The sequence below is a fragment of the Notechis scutatus genome, chromosome 1 (assembly GCF_049901735.1).
Source record: "Notechis scutatus isolate UNSWTSFEM ecotype Mainland chromosome 1, rNotScu1.2, whole genome shotgun sequence".
In the NCBI taxonomy this organism is placed as follows: Eukaryota; Metazoa; Chordata; class Lepidosauria; order Squamata; family Elapidae; genus Notechis; species Notechis scutatus.
Genome location: NC_142009.1, coordinates 211910766 through 211931305, shown reverse-complemented (window position 1 = coordinate 211931305; position 20540 = coordinate 211910766). Strand labels below are relative to the sequence as shown.

General features: G+C 39.9%; 1 protein-coding gene across 1 annotated transcript in view; it reads right to left on the bottom strand.

Moving 5' to 3' along the window:
* ACTR3 (actin related protein 3) overlaps positions 1-12598 on the bottom strand; it is a 42094-nt gene extending 29496 nt beyond the window's left edge. Inside the window, exon 1 of the mRNA XM_026665402.2 lies at positions 12465-12598. Within this exon, the coding sequence (XP_026521187.1) occupies positions 12465-12508 (44 nt within the window). The 5' untranslated portion in view covers positions 12509-12598. The remainder of the gene's footprint in view (positions 1-12464) is intronic.
* Positions 12599-20540: the final 7942 nt, after the last annotated feature.

The window sequence follows — 20540 nt, the reverse complement described above, 5'->3', positions numbered from 1 at the left end:
CAAATCACCCACAGTTTAGGGAGACATCACATGACTGCGACTTGCCAGGTTCTCTGTTGACTTGGCTTGTCAGAAGCCAGCTGTGAAGTTTCTAAATTGCAATCATGACTTCGAGATGCTTCAACAGTCATAAACACACACTGGTTGAAAAGCCTCCAAAGTAATCACACGATTGCAGGGATGCTGCAATAATCATAAGTTTGAGGACTGGTCATAAAATTATTTTTTCAGCGCCATCTTAATTTTACTAAATAGAACAATTGTTAATCAAGGATTACATGTGCTAGTAAGTTTTGAAATAACCTAAGAAACTGAAAATTTAGTATTTAGTACTACACTTGCTTATTTGCATGATACCATAATATTACTAATCAGGAGTTACTTTAAAGACTCTTGAGATCAGACTATTAGTGGAAAAGAAGATCCAATAAAAGAACATAAGTCAAGCAATACTCCAACTTCCAGAAATGATAAATTTGGAAAACTAAAATAGATTCACTATATAAAATTTAGTATCTTATGAAGGAAAATATCCTCTGCAATGTATTTTAAGGATTAGAAAAAAATTGTTACTCTTATTTCCAGTAAACCCTATACTGCACAATTCAGCATATCTAAAAATATTCATAGCTACTTTAGCAAAAATGTAGAAGAATGAATCATGAAAATAACCATGGTTATTGGCAGACACTGAGGACACCTAATACCAAGCCCATTTGCTCTTTTACTACTTTATCGTTCAAAAACTTAAAGTTCATTTTAAACAGTAATTTCTCATTCAGAATAAGACAGATACCAAGTTATACTGTGCAAGAAAATAATGGACAAGTAGAACAGGAGAAATAATGATACTCAGCAATACACAGATCTAGATTTTTTTTTCAAAGAAAATGATATTTAAGAATTTTTTTATCTCAGCACATTATTTTAAAACCTGAAAAAGACATACATCTTTAATTTCCAATTTAATTACAAACACTAGTCTTAATTATCTGGCAGACCTGTTACTGGCAATATGTTATAATCTCCTATTTTCTGAGTAGGTAATGTACAACTTAGCTTATAGAGAGCAAATTATTATATCCGATTCAGAGTTGGAAGTATTCCAATGCCATTTTGCAGGACCAGATAAATAGTTCCTTTTACCTTCCTAGATTTTTAAGTTAAAGAACTGAATCAGACTACACTGCGAAAAAAGGATAAGCTTTAAAATATTCCAATTGTTTCCAATTCAATACAGAGGAAACACACTGAACAAATAATTAAATAGCCACTATGCTACTTGGAATCATTCTTTTCTTTCCCACTTTTTAACAAACACAGAAGACTAAAGGGACAGATTAACTGTTCAGTCCATGGTAAGAGGTCATCTGTTATGCATTCCAGATCAGGCCAGAGATGCTGTGGAACTCCTGACTCAAAGTTTAAAGGCAGTCAAAGTCTGCATAGGACAAGTTGGAGTTGAGTTTCAACTCTAACAAGCAGTGTTGCTATTTCTCCAGAATACATTCCTTCTCAAGAAGTACAATTTTTGAAGAATAGTCTCACTGAAGCATCAAGCTGGCCCTCCCTGATCATATATTTAGAAAGATGTATTCTGTTCTTTCTGATCAGTCCATGTTTGTTTTGAACGGTCATGTTTATCATTTATATACCACTCATCTCCCAAACTGTGATTCTGGGCTGTGTATAATAAAAACCATAAAGTAATTTTTTAAAATTTACAATTAAAAACATTATTATGGTTTGTCAAACAGTCAGCCAAATGTTTAGAGTGGATTTGGCATTTTTATCCACTTATTTATCCACTAAGGATCTGGGATAAGCACATACTGTTGCTGGATAGTATTAAAGGGAGGAGGTTTGCTTGTAACAACTTACAAGTAAGGCGTTACAAGTATGTAAGATGTTACAAGCAACGCTGCCTTTTGCAATTGACTGGTCAATGCTGATGGTGTTCAAGTGATGCTTTTGAGGAACTTCTAAAAGAACTTCAAAGATGGAGCCAATTTCACCCTGGGGGAGATGTTCTTCCACAGGGCAGGGGCCTTGGCAGAAAAGCGTTGCCTCCTGGGTCCCACCAGGTGTAGTTCCTTAGCAGATAGGACCCACTTCATGGAATGAGCAGAAATAACTGGGAAAAGTCATGACTCACTACCTCAAATAATCCAACCCCAATAATAAAAAGACATTAAGGGTCAAAACAGCATATTTAATTGAACTGGAAGCAAACTAGCAACTAACGCAGCTCAGAGAGCAGAGGTGTAATGTGTCATTCTAGCTGTACCCATGCCACTATATTTTGTACCAGTCAGAGAGCAAAAATCCTGCAGCACTCCACATACTAGGGGCCAAGGGTGAGACATCTTCTCCCTAATCAGCACCAACTGGAATTAACTCTGGAGGAAGGTGAACCAGTACAACACTGTGCCACCTACCCCCAAGCCTGGGAGCCAATCCAGAGAGATATAATGACCAATGGTACATAAGACCATCAAAAGGGTAAGCAGGACAAGGATGGATGCAGATTCCCAATCCTGTCCTTGCAAGAGGTCACTGAAAATGAACCAATGCCACTTCTGACCCATACTCAGGCCTGAATCCTGACTGAAAGGGGTCCAATTAATCCTCTTTAGCCAGGGTCCCGAGGCTGCTCTGTAACTACCTTCTCAATTACCTTCACTAGAAGGTCCAATTATGATTTTTAAGACAGGATGAACCAGTACCTCCTCAAGAAGTGGAAGAACAACTTCCTCACCCAAGGAGGAATTCACTGCTGTTATAACCCTGACCTCCCATCACCACCAGGCAGCTTTAATTAGCCAACAGAGGCATGAATCTAGAAGGCAGGTATCTGAATTCACCATCACTTTTTTAATGCTGATTTTATTCCTATTGTGGATGTTTTAAACTTGTTTTCCTAGCCACTATCTCATTTGATTTCAATGATCAATATCATGATTGTTAATCAACAAACCAACTGTGTCTGATTTACCAGCTTTAAATCTATATACCTGCAAGAGGCTCTGGTGATGCTTATTCATACTCAGGGTGGGTTTCTACCGGTTCTGTCCACCTCTGTAGAACCGGTAGCTCTGAAGAGCAGCAGACATAGAACCGGTTCTATGTCTGCTGATGTTTTTGCCCACCCGGGCTCTTACCTGATCTTTATTTCCTGATTTTTTAACTTCAGCTGCCCAACGAGGCACAGCTGCAGTTAAAAAAACAAGAGGGCTGTTTCAAAGGCTGCTTCTCCACACGCAGTGTGCTAATGACGATTAACAGGCGCACGGCTCACAGCTGGCAGGGAAGCTTGTAAATCCTGAACCGGTAGTTAAATCTGTCGTATCCCACCCCTGTTCATACTCCTAGCATCACAACAGACTACTGCAACTATTTGGAAACTGCCATTGGTACAGATCAAAGGTGTCAAACTCGTGTTGTCACAGCAGCATCACGTGATGTATTGTGACTTTTTTCTCCTTCGCTAAACCAGCCGTGGGCATAGCCAGCGCATGATGCATCCAGCCCATGGGCCACAAGTTTCACAGCCCTGGTATAGATCCATGTTAGCAGATGAGAACAACTGCAAGCATATAACATTGATATTGCAGAAAAGCTTCAGCTGCAATTCAATGTGTGGTTATTAACCTTAAGAGCTCTATATCTGCAGGAACACGTCTTCCAAATAGAACCAACCTGTCCAATGTGCTCATCTCAACAGGGAATATTGGGCCTTTCTGAGATTCAAGAGGTGCTAATGGCAGAGGCCTAGGAAAAGTTCTTCTCTGTGGTGGACTGCACCTCAGGGAATTGGCTCACTTCCACAGAGGTCCAGTTGGTGCTCACCCTTTTTTAAAGTTTTTAAGACAAAAATTTCCACTGGGCTTTCAAAAGTTAAGTGCTATTTGATTGAGTTAGCACCTGTGATAATATTCAATTATTTATTCACTTTTACTTTTTGCTATGTTTACAGTTTTTAATCACACTATTAATGGTTTAGTATTATAAACTGAAATTCTCCAATATAGCTAGTTCATAAAAATTTAAGACAAATTACAGCTAAGAATGCAATTGAAGAAATAACATGTTTAGAATTCAAATATTATTTCAGTATTGCTAAATAGTAACTAACAAATACCTGCTCTGAAATTATTCATATATAGGACACGGTGATATAACTCAAATCATGTTCAAATCAGTTGAAAATTAATTTAGGTAAACGTCAGATTCATATAAACAATATAAGCAATATCTACTTCATTTAAAAAGTAGGTTTTGCTTTAAAACATTCACCAAACTACCTTTTCAAGGTTGTGCTGTGATGGTGCATATTGGTCTGCAGGTTTCTTCTTAGTTGATTAAGTACTTAAACTAATAATGATTTAAAATAAGGAACTTCAATTCTGCAGTTTGTGAAGTTGGAAGAAGAAACTAATACTTGAAGGTTGCAGACAAATAACCCTTTGTTAATTTATAAAGAGGAAGATGGAATAAAGGCAACACTTCGTAGACAGACCAGAGTCTGGCTTACTCGGTTCAATAATTATTATTGGAACAAGTATTAGTCTTTTCAAATAATATTTACACATAAGCTTACGGCCCAGTATATGTATACTTGCAGAGGTCAATAAACACTCAAGACTAAAAACTAAAACAATATTTTTTTCAATGGCTATCACTGATCATTATAGCAAATGGTAGCATTACCACATCTGGGGTGGCATTTGGTTGATTCCTGGATTTTTGGATCTGGTAGTCCTAGCATAGGGCCTTTCAAATCAGTCTGCTCAATTGCTCTGAATGTGGACTCAGGCTGACACTGAAGCAGCAGAAGAGATTGGGGGTGGAGGGAATGTTATAATTTTTTAAAAACCACCCAAATATATTTTCAGCCTATGAAATTACATTGGAATTAAGATCTGAGAAAGACAGGAAAGAATGTGTATACAATAATGCATGCCAAACTCTGTCAGTACTATAATGAGACAATTGTAAAGGAACAAGAATTCAAGTGACAGGAAGTAACAGACCTATTCACTTCCATACCTGTGAGTTTCATCTGAATGACTTTATCCAGTCTGATACATTTTAACATCTTCCCAACTTGCTGCTGGACTACAACTTTCACATTCCCAGCTAGCAAATAAGAAAAGGTTCGCAGAAAGCAGTGGGTTACAGATACAGAAGTCTACCAAGTGGAGCCCCTGTAACATTGTACCAGATCTGAAATCACATGGATTATTTTACTGAAGAAAGCACGTAAGCTCATAAATGAACTCTGCAGAATCCTTTGTTTACTGAACATTTTTTACTATGGTTATTCACCCTATAATAGATTTTATTTGACTCTATATACTGCACCATGTATTCTATGTATTGTCAGTTTTTAAAAGTTATTAAGGAATTCTATACAACATATCAATGTTGGGGAATATTGACAACTATTATTTGTTGCAAGTAATATGGACAAAGCAATTGTTTAAAAGGCTTTTACAGCTGCTTCAAAAGGTACTCCTAATTGATTCCAAGTGCATGAATGCACAGGAACACTTTGGTTTGTTCCCAGCAAGCTTGAAAATGTAGCTGCTTTAATAATTCAAAAAAAGTAGATCTGTACAGGCTTCATGCATAGCAAGGGACCTATTTCACATGTTGTGCACAATTCTTAAAGTAGTTCCATTTTCCCTTGTTATGGAAGCCATTGTTTGATTATTTTAAATAATGTTAATAAAATAAACTATCCTTTACTGCAGGTTGACCTGATAAACAGGATATAACTAGTAAAATCAGTATACCTACTAAGCAAACAAAATGTTTAAAGGATTGTTAAAGTCATTACTATTTATATTTATGGATTACATAATGCAGTCTTCCCAGTTTGCTTTCAGTTGTACTGGGAATGCCACTGACTTCAGCACTAAGGCAGGGGTGTCAAATTCGTGACCACACATCTTGTGATATATTGCAACTTTTTTCCCCTTTGCTAAACCAGGGGTGGGGGTTGCCAACGCGGGATGCATCCAGCGCATGGGCTGTGAGTTTGACATCCCTGGTTTAAGGCACCAGGCTAGAAATCATAAGAGTTCTAGTCCTGCCTTAGATTGAAAAACCAGCTGGGAGACTTTACGCCAGTCATTCTCCCTCAGCCAAACCTACCTCACAAGGTGGCTGCTGTGGGAAAATAAAAGGAGGAAGGAGTATTAAGTATGTTTGTTGTCTTGACTTATTTATAGAAATAATAAAAGTGTGATGTAAAGGAATAGATACAGCAATAATCTCAACATCAGGGACCTCTGCAGAGGCCATCATCTTGAGTTTTTTGAACCTCCACCAAGGATATCTTTTTTCAATATATCTGGAGATACTGGTCAATTGTGCTTTGTAACATTGCTACCTGATAAAAATGATGAAAACAACAAATCTTAGAAAAGCAGGATATATGTGACACTTGTAATATTATGTACTTATAGCTGAACTGCTATCATTAAAATACTACAAATACTACATTATCATTAATTGGCTACATTTTTCTTTTATATTATTAAACATACCTATTGATTTTACAATATATATATATATATATATATATATATATATATATATATATATATATATATATATATATATAATTTGTTTTCTTAAGTTTTCATGGTACTTACATGTATGGTGTTCGGCTTGGTTGGGTATTTTCCCACGTCATTGTAGTTCTTTTAAAGTTGTAGCAACGTTTCAGCAGAATCTCATCTGCCATCATCAGGCAATACAGAAGCCTGATGATGGCAGATGAATTCTGCTGAAACGTTCTACAAATTTAAAAGAACTACAATGACGTGGGAAAATACCCGAACCATATATAAACACACACACACACATATACGTATATACATACATACATACATATTATACATAACCACAAATTATGTATCCCTGTACATAAATATAATCCATTATATCCACTAAAAGAGAACGCGCTGCTAAACAATGAATTTATTGTACTGCATAAAAGAGAGGATATAAATGTGTTAGATTTATACTCCAACTTCTTCCAAACACTCAATGTAGCATAGAAGCATATTTTTCCCTATAAACATGCCCTGAGATAGGTTGGGTGACTAGCTCATAGTCATTCAGTGAGGTACATTTCCTATTCATTCTGTAATGTTAAAAAAACAATTTAGGCAGGAGACCTATTTCATTTATGCTATCAAGTCCGAAGTGTCTTCCTAAAATAAAGCACTTTTTTGCAGTAATTGTTAGTTATAACTGTTCCGGCAAAACAACTCATATTACTTCTTAGTAAGCAATGCTGGGGAAACTATTTCTCACTAGTTATCGGCACACTGGTCTACGTAAGGTATTATATGGTATAATATAATATACAATGAGATCTTCTGTCCTCCTTGCTTTTCTGTGTACAATATCCCTAAAAATCATCCAAAGTCCATATTCCAAAACCAAGGCAGTTTTTGATAACGTGTAGAGACTATTGGGAAGAATGTAGTTTTATTAGCAAGCCCAAATCATAACCATTCAACTTTTTTTTCAATCTTATTTTCACCATTCCATATTATCTATTGGGAATAAATATGTAGCTTTATGAGTGGAATATTTATATGGCCTCTTGAAAAAGTTCCGAGGCCTAAAGCAGAAAAAAAGTGAGCCCTTAATGATGAATTTACAAAAAAGCTTTATACACTATTTTACTCCTGAAAACCATTTACCACATTGGGGTCCTGCTTTTCTACTTCTGGAGTGTGGTCTTTAAGCATACAATGCAACATCACTTGTGCAGCTTGGCCTAAAGATACAAACTTATAAGACTTTTGATTCATGTTTTTACTAATTCCATTTTTTTCTGCAGCCATTTTTTTTTCATGTATAACAATTTGGAGCTTGATTACACATATTTAAAAGCACTACAATTAGCAGAATTTGTGCATAAGCATCCAAGTGCACAATTTTTATAAAATATATTGATAAATGAATATGCAACGTTTTCTCATTTAATGCAACTACAATCTTAACCATATTTAGTAATATATCACATAGGATGTTTTATCTCAAAAGGAATTCAAAATATAAATCAACAACAACCCATAATAAGCATTTCACTTAAACATCCTGATATCCAGATGAAAAAGGTTACATAATATATTTATAAAATATGGTAAATTCAGAAATATTACTTTTCTCTAAATGTAATTCAATAAGCACATTTAGGTACATATTCAAATCATTCACAAATATTCAAACAGTATTTTGCAATCCCAGAATTCTGGAAGTTGAAGCAGACTTTTATGTCATCAATCCCAGAATTGGAGGCATACTTTTATGTCACTGATCTCCTGATAAATGCAGGATTCCAAATTAAAGCAGACCAAATTAATATCATATAGTCCAAGGGTCGCCAACCTTTTGGACCTCAGGGACCACCAAACTCATAATTTTAGATCCCAAGGACCACTAACTGGTTCTGTGGGCGTGGCCTAATTTGTGGGCGTGGCTTGGTGGTCATGTGACTGGCTGGGCATGGCTTGTATGTAAATATTATAAATATTTATATAAATATTGAATTTTTTATTTAAAAAAAAGAGCAACTTTTACCCAAAATCAGGCAAAGCAGGCAGGCAGATTGAGTTGCTCACAGAATCACAGATTCACTCAGAAATCTATCTATCTGCCATCGGCTAGCTCAGTCTGTCACATAAAATTTGCTCGCAGGCAATAAAATTAACTCACAACACACCATATATGTAAATATTGAATTATTTATAAAAAAGAGCAACTTTTACCCAAAATCAGGCAAAGAAGGCAGATTGAGTTGCTCACAGAATCATTCAGTGACCTATCTATCTGCCATCAGCTAGCTCAGTCTCTCAAATTTGCTTGCCGTGAGTCTGCACTGAATTTGCTTGCAAGCAAACCTTCAGTCCTAAGGGAGGTTCACTGTACTTAAAAGCAAAGCCGAAGATCTAAAGACTAGCTAGAAAGCAAGAAATCCAACCATTTCCTGCTTCCTAGCTAATCTAAATCTCCTGGCACAGCAGAACAGATGATGGTCAGAAAAAGGAAAAATAGAAATTTAGCAGGCAAATTTGCCAGGTAAGGAGTGAGTGGGCGGGGAGGGTTCCCGTGGGCCATGTGGATGGCGCAGCCTCGTGTTTCTGCGCAGCCTGGATTAATTGTTTTGAGGGGGTGCTCTGGGGTTGAGACTTCTCTGCGGCCCACCAGTGGGCTGCGGCCCACCAGTGGGCTGCGGCCCACTGGTTGGCAACCACTGATCTAGTCCATACTTATATAGTAAACCTGATTTAATACAATGCCTGAATTAAGCTACACTTCGATATGTTAAGCTGATCACATTCTAATTTTTTAGTTCAATAGACATAGTGTCACATTTTAAGACTTCCCATGCACTTAATTCAGGAACCGCAATGTATTCCTAATGCAATAGGAAGTATTTTAGTTTTGCTCTTCTCCAATACATCTCTTCTTGGACATAAAGTGAATGCTGCAAAATATAAGTGCCCTGGAAAGCCACTGCAGATAGTCCTCAACTTACAATTCATTTAATGACTGTTCAAAGTTGCAACGGCACTGAAAAAGTGACTTATGACAATTTTTCACACTTATGACCATTGCAGCAACCCCATGGTCACATGATTTATATTTGGATACTTGACAATAGGTTCAGATTGATGATGGTTGCAATGTCCCAGAGTCATGTAATCCTCTTTTGCAACCTTCTGACAAGCAAAGTCAATGGGGAAACCAGAATCATTTAACAACCATGTTACTAGTGTAAGAACTGCAGTGATTGACTAAACAAATGTGGTGAGAAAAGTTGTAAAATGGGGCAAAACTCATGTAACAAATTTCTCACTTAGCAACATAACTTTTGGGCTCAATTGTAATCGTATGTTGAGGACTACCTGTAATTCTTCTTTGCGCTTTTAACTGTAAACTACAGCAATCATAAATGTAATAATACATTTGCAAAAAGTATTATAACGAAACATTTTAACCAACAGTGGAAACCAGTAATTATTCAAATCTTTATAGCTATACCCAAAGTTATTAAGGCATAAATATATGTGGCAAATTTTCTAAAGCAATTCTAAAACATTTTCATGTTGTACATATTTCCATAACAGGCATCCATCCTTTTCCCTTTAATATTCTAATCTGTTACCCTTATATTTTGAGACCAATATGTAAGACTAGCAGAATACAATGGAAACTTGCACAAATTTACATGTGCACATATAGAATTGGGGTATATAGTCACCTCAAGAAATATAGGTTATCACTATACAGTGATACTAAAACAGATTATAAAAAAGTTGAGTCCTTAAAACATACTGGAATTCTAATTATCTAATGTTCAGATCTAATGTTTTAAAGCTTGTAATCTCAGAGTCCAGATTTTTCAGGGCCACTGACGCATTCAATTTAGTAATTGTGTGATCATAGTTACTAATTAAAAGATGCTGCACTTTGCACACCAATGACTGTGAATTCATTGATAGCCCCCTTTGCAGAATCTAAAATTAAATCCCTTTCTCTCTTTTGATTATTTCCCATCATTTTCATTTACAAATGAAACATGTCACCAGAGATCCCTATTGGTATAGTTAGCCTCTCAATATGCAAAAACAGCTTCGTATGAAAAAAAGGACATTCTTTAATTAGTGTATTACAAGGAACACTGTACTGTAATTTCAATGTACAGTACCTACACATGTCTTGTAAGTTACTATAGGCAGAACAGCAACCAGTACAAGTTGTAATTTACTGCAATTTTACACCCAACTGTATATTCTGTGCTCCATTTAAGTGAACTATCGCAATCATATTCCTTATGTAAATACATTTAGGTTTTGGTTTGTTTTTGAAACGGAAAGGTAAGGTCACAATTTCCAAAGAATGTTTGATGACACATTTCTCAAAATATTTTTTAAAATGTAATTAACCTTTTTTAAACAGAAAACTACGGCTGATGGATGAATGTTTTACTTGCAATTATATTGAGTTACTGCTGCAACAACCAACTTATATGCAAAATTTTCTATGAAACCCATCTTTTATTAGCATGAAGCAAAGTGAAAGCACAAAATGAAGTAGCTTCAACCCAGTTCCTTAAGAAACTGTAATGAAGGCCATAAAGTACCTATGTACCAGGAAGTCTTTGCCTCCTAGAGAAACCTCCAGTGCTATCCTCCATGCCTGCTCTTCCCTGAAAGAAATGTCATTGAAGCTCTTTTCTATAAGGGACATGTTAGAAAATAGCAACGTTGAGCGCCTTTTCTCCACATTTATTAGTAATTACAAAATAAGAAAAGTGGTTTGTCAAAAGGATTTGGTTCAGGTTTGTCATTGAAAACTGCCTTATAAGGTATAAAAGCCTGAAAGGAGGAAGCGTCTTTGACAAAACTAAGGAAGTTCTTCTGCGCTTGCTCATCAGAGGGCAGACTTTTTTTTTCCACCCACACAGAGAGAAGTAATGCTGAATAAATGGCACATATGGACAAATCATGGCACTGCAAAAGGAAGCCACCAATCTGAAGGCTCCCCTCGTCCCAGTAAACTGAACTTAGTTGAAAATGCTACACAGGCCAGTTTGACCCGAGAAAGGCTGGCCCTGATTTTTATTTGTATTTTTCACGAACAGCCCCCCCCTCCCCCCATGGCTATTTCCTAAAGGCTACAGACGTTCTTCTCCAAAATTGCATCCTAACAGCAATGCAGGGGAAAAACGCCTGGACCGATGCAACAGCAAAAATCCAAACCTAATCTCTTGCAACCCTCCTCCCTCCAAGGGCGGGGGGGGAGGAGATCTCGGAAATGCTAGACTCAGCGGAGCAAAAGGGTCTCCTTCCCAGGCACGGAAGGTGCTCTGTCATCCTCGCAAAAGCACACAATGAATTAAGATCGCAGGCCACCTCGGGTAACTTTTATCAGGAGGAGACAATGAGAAGCCCTCCTCCTGGCAAAAGGCCGGAGCCTCTCCCGCAGGGTTGGAAAGCGGGGGACGGTTTGAACCCGGGCAGTTTAGGGCGTGACTCGCCCCTTTCTGCCCACGAAAACCTCGCCTATTGACGGCCGGCCCCGAAAGGCAGAGAAAAGAGCTGCCGGGAAGAAGCCAGTCGGGCCCGGCAGTCGGGAATACCGCCTCCACCTGCCACCCCCAAATTGCATCGATAAAGGGGGAGGTGGGTGGCTAAGTGAGAGGCAGGAAGCCTTGCCATGCCCGGCGAGGGGTGGGTGGGAGAAGAAACGGCAAGAGAAGCTCCACGCGCCCCAATGAAAGGCAGCGGCAGCCCGGCCGCTTCCCTTCCCCGCCCTCTCCGGTGCTGGAAGCCAACTGTCAGCCTCCGCCGCTGCCGCGCGCCCAATCACCCATTCATATCTCTCTCTCTCTCTTTCTTTCTCTCTCTCTCTCTCTCTCTCTCTGGGCTCACCCGGTGCCACAGTCCACCACGCAGGCCGGGAGCCGCCCTGCCATCCTCCACGGGTTTGAGACGCCGCTGAGGAAAGGTGCCGACGACCCCGCGGGCCTCTTTCTCTCGTTCTCCTCCTTTCACTCTAGGGGAGTGAAGGCACCACTTCCGCAAAGGAGCGAGTCACTCCCTTACCCCAGCCTTGCCTTGCCTCCCTCCCCACCCCCCCGCTCGCACACGCACAGCCCCGGCGAGGGAGCCCAAGATGGCCGCCTCTTCCGTCGCTCCCTCCCTCCCTGAACGCGGCCATGGGAGGGGCGCCGCGGAAAGAGGCAGAGCGGGCGGGCGGGCGCGGCAAACCAAACAGGCATTTATAGAGGAGAAGCGCGCCGTTCGGGGTCGGAAAAGAAACGCGGGCGGGCTCTGCTCTCGCGTTTCTTCTTTCACTTTGTTGGGGGCTGGAGGTTCTCGCTGACTTGAGTCGCCCTCCTCGCTTTATCCAGTGACAGAGATTGGCATCTTAGGAAGCCACGGTTGAATTTTTACGGCATTCAGCACGTGATGATGGAATCCTCTTTCTTCGACCACCTTCCTAACTGGCTGCCTTCAGAATCCCGGTTATAAAAGGCAGGCATTTTGTAGATTTGCAGTAGCCTTAATGCTTGCAATACTAGGCAGAATTTTCACGCCTCTTTCAGAGCGAAAGGAAGACCTTTGTCGGATGCTTTTTCGACTTGGCCCGGCGTTTCTATCCGTATTTCTAAAACCATTTCGCCCTGAAGAGCCCAGGATACACGGGGAAGGACAAGGCGCCGGCGTCATATTCAACCAAGTATATATAACATTAATTGGGGTGCCTCGTAAAGTTTCTTCTTAGAAAATTATTAAATTTGTGGGATTTTTTTCTTACATTCCAATATAAACAAACATGAGATTTCCCCGTGGTCTTCCATCCAAGGATTAACTAGATCTGACTTAGTGCTTTTTGGAGTACAGACTAAATTATTTAGTTACTGTCATATAGCTTAACATACAAAAGCACATAGGTTCCTCAAAATTACATTTTTAGATTACCTATCAGTTGCATTTGGATTAGCATGTTGAACAGTTTTTGCAGCCTTGATTTTTTCCTAAACAAGCTATTATTTATCAACTTGATTTATACCCCATCTTTCTACTAGCCTGAATCCTGTACTGAAGCTTGTCAACTGTAAAGATGAAATAATGGAATATAAAAAACAATAAAGCAAATATAAATATTTAATCTGTCAGAATAGTTGATTCAGCATTAAAAGCATGACAAAAGAAATGTGTCTTGACTGCTCTTGTAAAGGCAGAGAAAGTAGTTACTAAATGCAATTCCTCTAAGATATATTTCAAAGCCAGGGAGCAACATACTCAATTTCATTTTTTATAAACATGTTTATAAATGAATATTGAATATGTATTTGAGATTAAGAGGTAGAACAGATCATCCAAGAACAGTGGAAGGACCGACCACAAAACCGATTTGTGCTTCCGTAAATGTATTCTAGGATTCACTGACCAATGATTTACTCAATACCTCAATTTTCCTGGTCCAGATTCCATCAGGACCACAAACTAAACACCCTAGTTAGTTGCTCACAACACATTAGGTCAAAATCTACTTTGTGATTCGGGATATGATACCAACATCACCTTTATAGCAAGCCGCCTTGTTTGCTTGAACAATGATGTTATCCATTCAGTCGTGTCCGCTTCTTGGCGATTCTATAGGCCAGGTTTCTCCACATCTTCCAATCTTGCACTACTACTTTTGATTTTTTTTGTACTCTGGTAGTGTCAGCTTTGATGGTGTCCACCCACTGTACTCTGGCGGCCTGGTTTCCTTTTACTGCCAATTCTTCCCCATGTGATACGGCTGCAATAAGTCAGATGCAGTTTCATGATTTTTTTTTCTTCTAATGACAATATTGCTTGTTGGTCACCTTTGCTATCCAAGGAGTATGCAGAAGCCTTCTCCAGTACCACAGCTCAAACAAGTCAATTTTCTTACTGTCTTGCTTTTCTAAGATCCGATTTTCACAACAATAGGTAGCTATGGGCAACACCATAGACTGGACTAACCCACATTTGGTTGCCAGTTTGATGTGCCTTTCCATATTCACCTCATATTTATCATTGCTGTGTGAGCCAGTGCTATCTGACATGAACATCTCCTCACAATTACCTCCTCCCCATTCACTCTTGGCTTGAGATTATTCCATTGTGGGATTTAGGCTGTTTCTAAGGAGCAGAAATATGTGAACTAAATGGCATGGTAATTTTTTTTAATCTTGTACTGCAGCAGAAGTGCTGGCCTTTACAAATGATAATGTGGGTAAACATGGGCTAGTGCCTAAAGTCAGTCTTTAGACATACATAGATTAATATGCACGGTTCCCAATAAAGTATATAAAGATTTTTTTTCATTTTAGAAAACTTTTTTTATATGTCTAATATATTGCAAATAAAAACAACCAATGAGCGGTTGAAATTGCTTTTCTGTGCTTGCATACCTCTTCACAAGCCACAAGGTATATTTTTTCTTTACCTTTGGCCTCTGAATGTTTGAAAACAGCGGGCCAATGAAGCATATCTATTGGATAGTTTCCATAAACTGCATTAGTGTAAGTGCTGTTGAGGTCAATGATTGGAAGCAATGTTCTAATATTGAGAGTCAGTGTGTTTTAACTGACAGCAAATAATCTATTTAAAATTATAAGTCGTCTTCCTCCATCTCAAGTCATAAGCCTTTGATGAGTAATTATGTAGCTTCTAATATAAATATTAATTCTTTGTGTGTGTGTGTTGCTAGAACCAAAGTGCAAGTGGAGTGGCACCTCCACTTACACAAGAAAATCCCTGAATTTAATATTTCTTCTTTTATACTGTAGCCCTTCTTCCTTCTCTCCCCATAGCATTTAAGAATATATTTTAATATTGTATGTCAAAAGTCATAGGAGTCTCTGGCAAATTACATTGCAAGGTGGGACAAGGAGTAGATAAAGCTCCGGCCATCTTTCTTTAAACTACTTGCATTTTATAATCCAAAGCCAGATGGAGCAAACAGAGTTCAAATTCAAATAGATTCAAATCCATTAATGTAAACCTCTAGATTTTTGTTTATTGAAAAATGTTGCATATATTTAAAAAACTTTCTTTTTCATCAATGATTATGTATGCAATTTTTTTGAAAAAATTGTAACATCTTCCAATTTTTTCTTCCCCAGCAGTGCTATGCATTAATCACTAAAGATTCCCAATGCAATTATACCATTCTTTTCTTCCATCCGATTGTTCTCTCGTGATGCTATCTGGTACATTTTACTTTATATAGGATTTTTATTTTGTTTTTTTGGTGCCTTAGAGTGAATTTTGACTCCTGGCGATTGCCTGGACAAGTCTCTGCAATTTTGTTGGCAAAGTTTTTCAGAAGGGTTTTTCTATGGCCTCCTACCTAGGACTGAGAGAAAGTGATTGGCCCTAAGACACCTAGAGTTATGCCTAAAATGGGACTAGAGCTCACAGTCTCCCAGTTTCTAGCCCAGCAGTCCCCAACCTCTGTTGCTTGGTGGCCCAGCTGGGGGGGGGAGGAGAACTGGGCCACACGCATGCAGCCCTTGCATGCACAAGTGCCTGCCAACCCACTGCTTATACAAGTTGAGTTTCCTGCACACACTCCGGCCACACATTCTGAGCAGGCCACCGCTTGGTAGTGGGCCGCGGCCCAGGGGTTGTTCTAGCCCAGGGGTCAGCAACCCGCAGCTCTGGAGCCACATGTGGCTCTTTCATCCCTCTTTTGCAGCTCCCTGTCACTCAAAATGTGTGTCACAACCGCCAATGTACAACATCTGCTGGCACATGATTTATTGAGCTTTTTGGCCCCAGTAGGCCAACCATGGATAAATCCAAGAAAATAAAAGTTTCAGAAGAAAACAAAAGTTTCAGAAGAAAACAGAATGTTTAATTCAAGTACATATGCTAGTTTTGTGGCCACTTAGGAAATAGTCAAGCATGGGAAGGGTTTTGTGGCTCCCAGTGTTTTCTGTGGGAAACAGGTCCAAATGGCTCTTTAAGTGTTTAAGATTGCAGACCCCTGTTCTAACTTGTTGCCCTAATCACTGCACAAAACTCGTTCTCACATCAATTATACCAAATAGGAATATAATATCCTAGAAATGTCTATGTTTTGTTTAATATGCACTGATTTTCAAAACCAATTTAAACATATTCACAAGACTGACTTATCTACCACTCCTACATTTATCTTTAAACAACTACTTTATTGAATACAATACAAATATATTGTAGGCAGTGAGCTGGACATTCTGGCCCTGCCCTCGATCACACAGTTCTCTAGTTTCCTCTGATAGTTGTGTTCTGAATATGACTGCCTAGACTAGGCAGGGGTTTCCTAGGGGAAACCTAGACTCATATATGAGATTATGCTGTCTTTAGCAGATCCAATGCTCAGCCTGGCCAGGTCAGGAAGACCTATACTCGGGTGGGATACGACAGGGTTAACTACCGGTTCTGGATTTACGAGCTTCCCGGCCTGCTGTGAGCCGTGCGCCTATTAATCGTCATTAGTACGCTGCCTGCCGAGAAGCAGCCTTTGAAACAGCCCTCTTTTCTTGTTTTTTTAACTGCAGCTGTGCCTCGTTGGACAGCTGAAGTTGAAAAATCAGGAAATAAAGATCAGGTAAGAGCCCGGGTGGGCAAAAACATCAGCAGACATAGAATCGGTTCTATGCTACTCTTCAGAGCTACTGGTTCTACAGAGGTAGACAGAACCGGTAGAAACCCACCCCTGCCTATTCTGTATAATCAAAGTATAAACTAATAGCATCTTTCTTTCCAGGCATTAAATGAAGATATAAAGGCTGAGATATATCCCACCCAACCCCAACAAAAATGAAACAATTCTCTCTCTCCTTTTAAATCATCTTGAACACTAGCTCTTGACAGTGTTAAGGCCTATAGTAGAGGCCTGTGCCTTGATTTCAGTCCTAATGCCATAATTGCCACTGAAACAGGCCACCTCATGCCATGACCCAAGGCAGCGAACCTTGGAAACAATATGATTCTGCCACAGCTTGGCACTCCCCAGGGTCTGCTACATTCCTCTTATTTTCAGGTGGTGTTCTCTTTCTGTTAACAGACTCCTATGGCTGCTCTGGGTTGCACAAAGTGTTGGTTCTTGAAGCAGCTTTAGAGAATGTACTTTTGTGGCCTCTACAGCCTCTGGAAACCACACAAAACAGTGCCCCATCCTCCTGTGATTTTTTTGAAGGGTCCAGAGGCCAGGCGAGAACATGGCCCTCTCATGCAACTTCCAGAGAGTCCAAAGGCCATGTGAGAGCACACTCCATCCTTGCTCAATCTCTGCACATTATGCTAGATCAGGGAGGCTTTCAAGAATAGTTGTTGGATGTTGGTGAACAATGGCATGTCACCCAAAATGTCTTGCCCTTGTCATGTGTGTCATAGATTTGCCATGATCGGCTTAATTTGACAGTCTTCCTTGACTTTGTATATTCTTGCTAGTGATTAACTGAATAACAATCTGACACAGGTGCCGCCATTTTGGCAATTTTTCCCTGATCCATTTTGGCTATTCCCAAGCCTTGTAAACTTTTGACGATCACTTGAAAACTGTTTATTCTCTCCGGCATTTAATCCTGCTAAATCTCATATTGTCCTCATTGTTCATCGTTTTAATTTCCCATCTATCTGTTCATTTGCCTTCTGCATGGGAGCTTTGTCAGCTGATCGAAGCAGCAACCTTGCCTTTCTTTTCCTTCCTTTCCTTTCCCTCTGGATTTTGCCTGGGTAGATTTTGTTTTCAGAAAGCTACCACTCTTCCTGTTTTGCTACTGTTGGCTCTGCTTCAGCTGAAGGGGATCCAGCTCCCTGAGAAGAAGGTTGGAAAACTTGACTGCAGGTATCAGCATTTTTTTTCTCCCATCCACTAACAGAACTTTCCCAAATCTAATAGGCTGTAGTAGGGTTAAGACTACAATTCCCACCAGGTGTGGGATTCAACCGGTGTTACTACCGGTTTGGTAAGAGTGTGTTTTGCATGCGTGTGTAGAGCATTTCCCAAAAAAATCAGCTGTGCCGCCCGGAGAGCTGATAAGCACTGCGCATGGGTGCGCAGCGTTTGAAAATCCTCTTCTTTCCTGCTTTTTCAATTTCAGCTGTGCCGCGCAAAGTAGCTGAGGTTGAAAAAGCAGGAAATAAAGGACATCCAAGAGCCTGGGTGGGCCAAACGGATGACCAAAAAGTCATTGCAGTGAACCAGTTTGGTATTTGCTGCTCTTCAGAGTTACCGGTTCTATAGATCCAGGCCAAATCAGTAGCATCCCACCCCCGATTCCCATCCAACACGAGTCCTTGCTAAGACTTTGCCAAGGGATTTAGGAATTCTGAAAACTGTGATCTCAGCAAGCTGAAAGTACTCAGTTAGGAAACAAATTAGCTGGAGGATTTTCAGGAGCAGAAGGCTCTTCTAGTGTATTCTCGAATCTAGATCACGTGAAGTGTTAATACCACTTTATAATGCCTTGGTAAGACCACACTTGGAATACTGCATTCAGCTTTGGTCGCCACAGTGTAAAAAAGATGTTGAAACATCAGAGAAGAGCAACAAGGAGGATTAGGGCAGGGGACCCCAACCTGTGGGCCACAGCCCACTAGTGGGCCATGAGGAGTTTGCAACTGGGACATGGAAATGGCCGGCAAGCAGAGGCGCACTTGCATCCTCACTTGCACAAGCAATAGATGAACATGTGCGTATATGCTCCATATGCACGAGAAGCAGGCACGCACATGCATGCCACTTGCGCAAATGGAGCTGCGTGCAAGCACTTGCCGGCCACTTGCGTGGAACCATCCCATCTCCCACCCTCTGCCAGTTCACAAAGCTGGAAACTTTGGGGAACTCTGCATTAGGGGATTGGAGGCTAAAATGTATAGAGAATGGTTGCTGAAATTGTGTATGTCTAGTTTAATGAAAAGAAGGACTAGGGGTTGAGATGATAGCAGTGTTCCAATATCTAAGGGGTTGCCACAAAGAAGAGGGAGTCAAGCACCTGAAGGCAGGACAAAAAGCAATAGTCCTTTACAATTCTGTTATTCTGTTAGTGTAGGTAAATGTCTATGGAGATTCTTCATAAGCTTCTTCAGCTTTGACTGGATGGTGTGGGGAATGGAAGGATTTATACTCCTTGCAGACAGCTGGTCATTTGCCTTCTTTTAGTGAGTCATTGAGGCCACCTGGAGGTTTTATCTGTGTTGTCAGGATCGCTGAGTGGTGCAAATGAAGTGGAGCTTTCCTGGAACTGTTGAAAGGACTGTTTTATAGACTAGAGGTAGATGACATCCCTCCCCCTCTGTTGAGAAAGGGCTGTCAGTTTTGACATAAATGGCCTCTTTACTGTAGGTAATAAAGTCGGGTGGGATTCAATTTTTTTAACAACCGGTTCTGTGGGCATGGCTTGGTGGGCGTGGCTTGCTGATCATGTGACTGGGTGGGTGTGGCCAACTTGACATCACTCACATCAAGGGGTGCTTCTCCTCGCCTGGCCTCTCATGACAGTGGGGATGCTACAACATTCGTCAGTGTGAAAAATGGTCATAAGTCACTTTTTTCAGTGCCATTGTAACTTTGGTCACCAGTTTTAGACCAAAACAAAAAGGATATGTAAACTCGCATTTGAATGTCAATCTTTCTTGCTAGCCCAGAAGCCTTGCTGAATGTCACTCATCTTGGTTCCTTGTCATTAAAAGCTTTCTGGCAGCTCTGCTTCATTATTCAATTATTTCTTCAAAGTGCTAACTCCAACAGGGGAGTATTTCCTCCCAACAGCAGTGTAAAAAGCTTAAAACAACCCTTCCCCTTTACGAAAGTACCAGCAAAGAAAAAAAAAACTCCTTTGGAGACAGTAAGTCTAGGCATACTACCAAGAATGCAAGAAGGGTGGAAAAAACAAAAGGAGATTTCTTCCAACAACCGGTTCTCCGAACTTCTTAGAAAGTTAACAACCGGTTCTAGCGAATAGGTGAGAACCT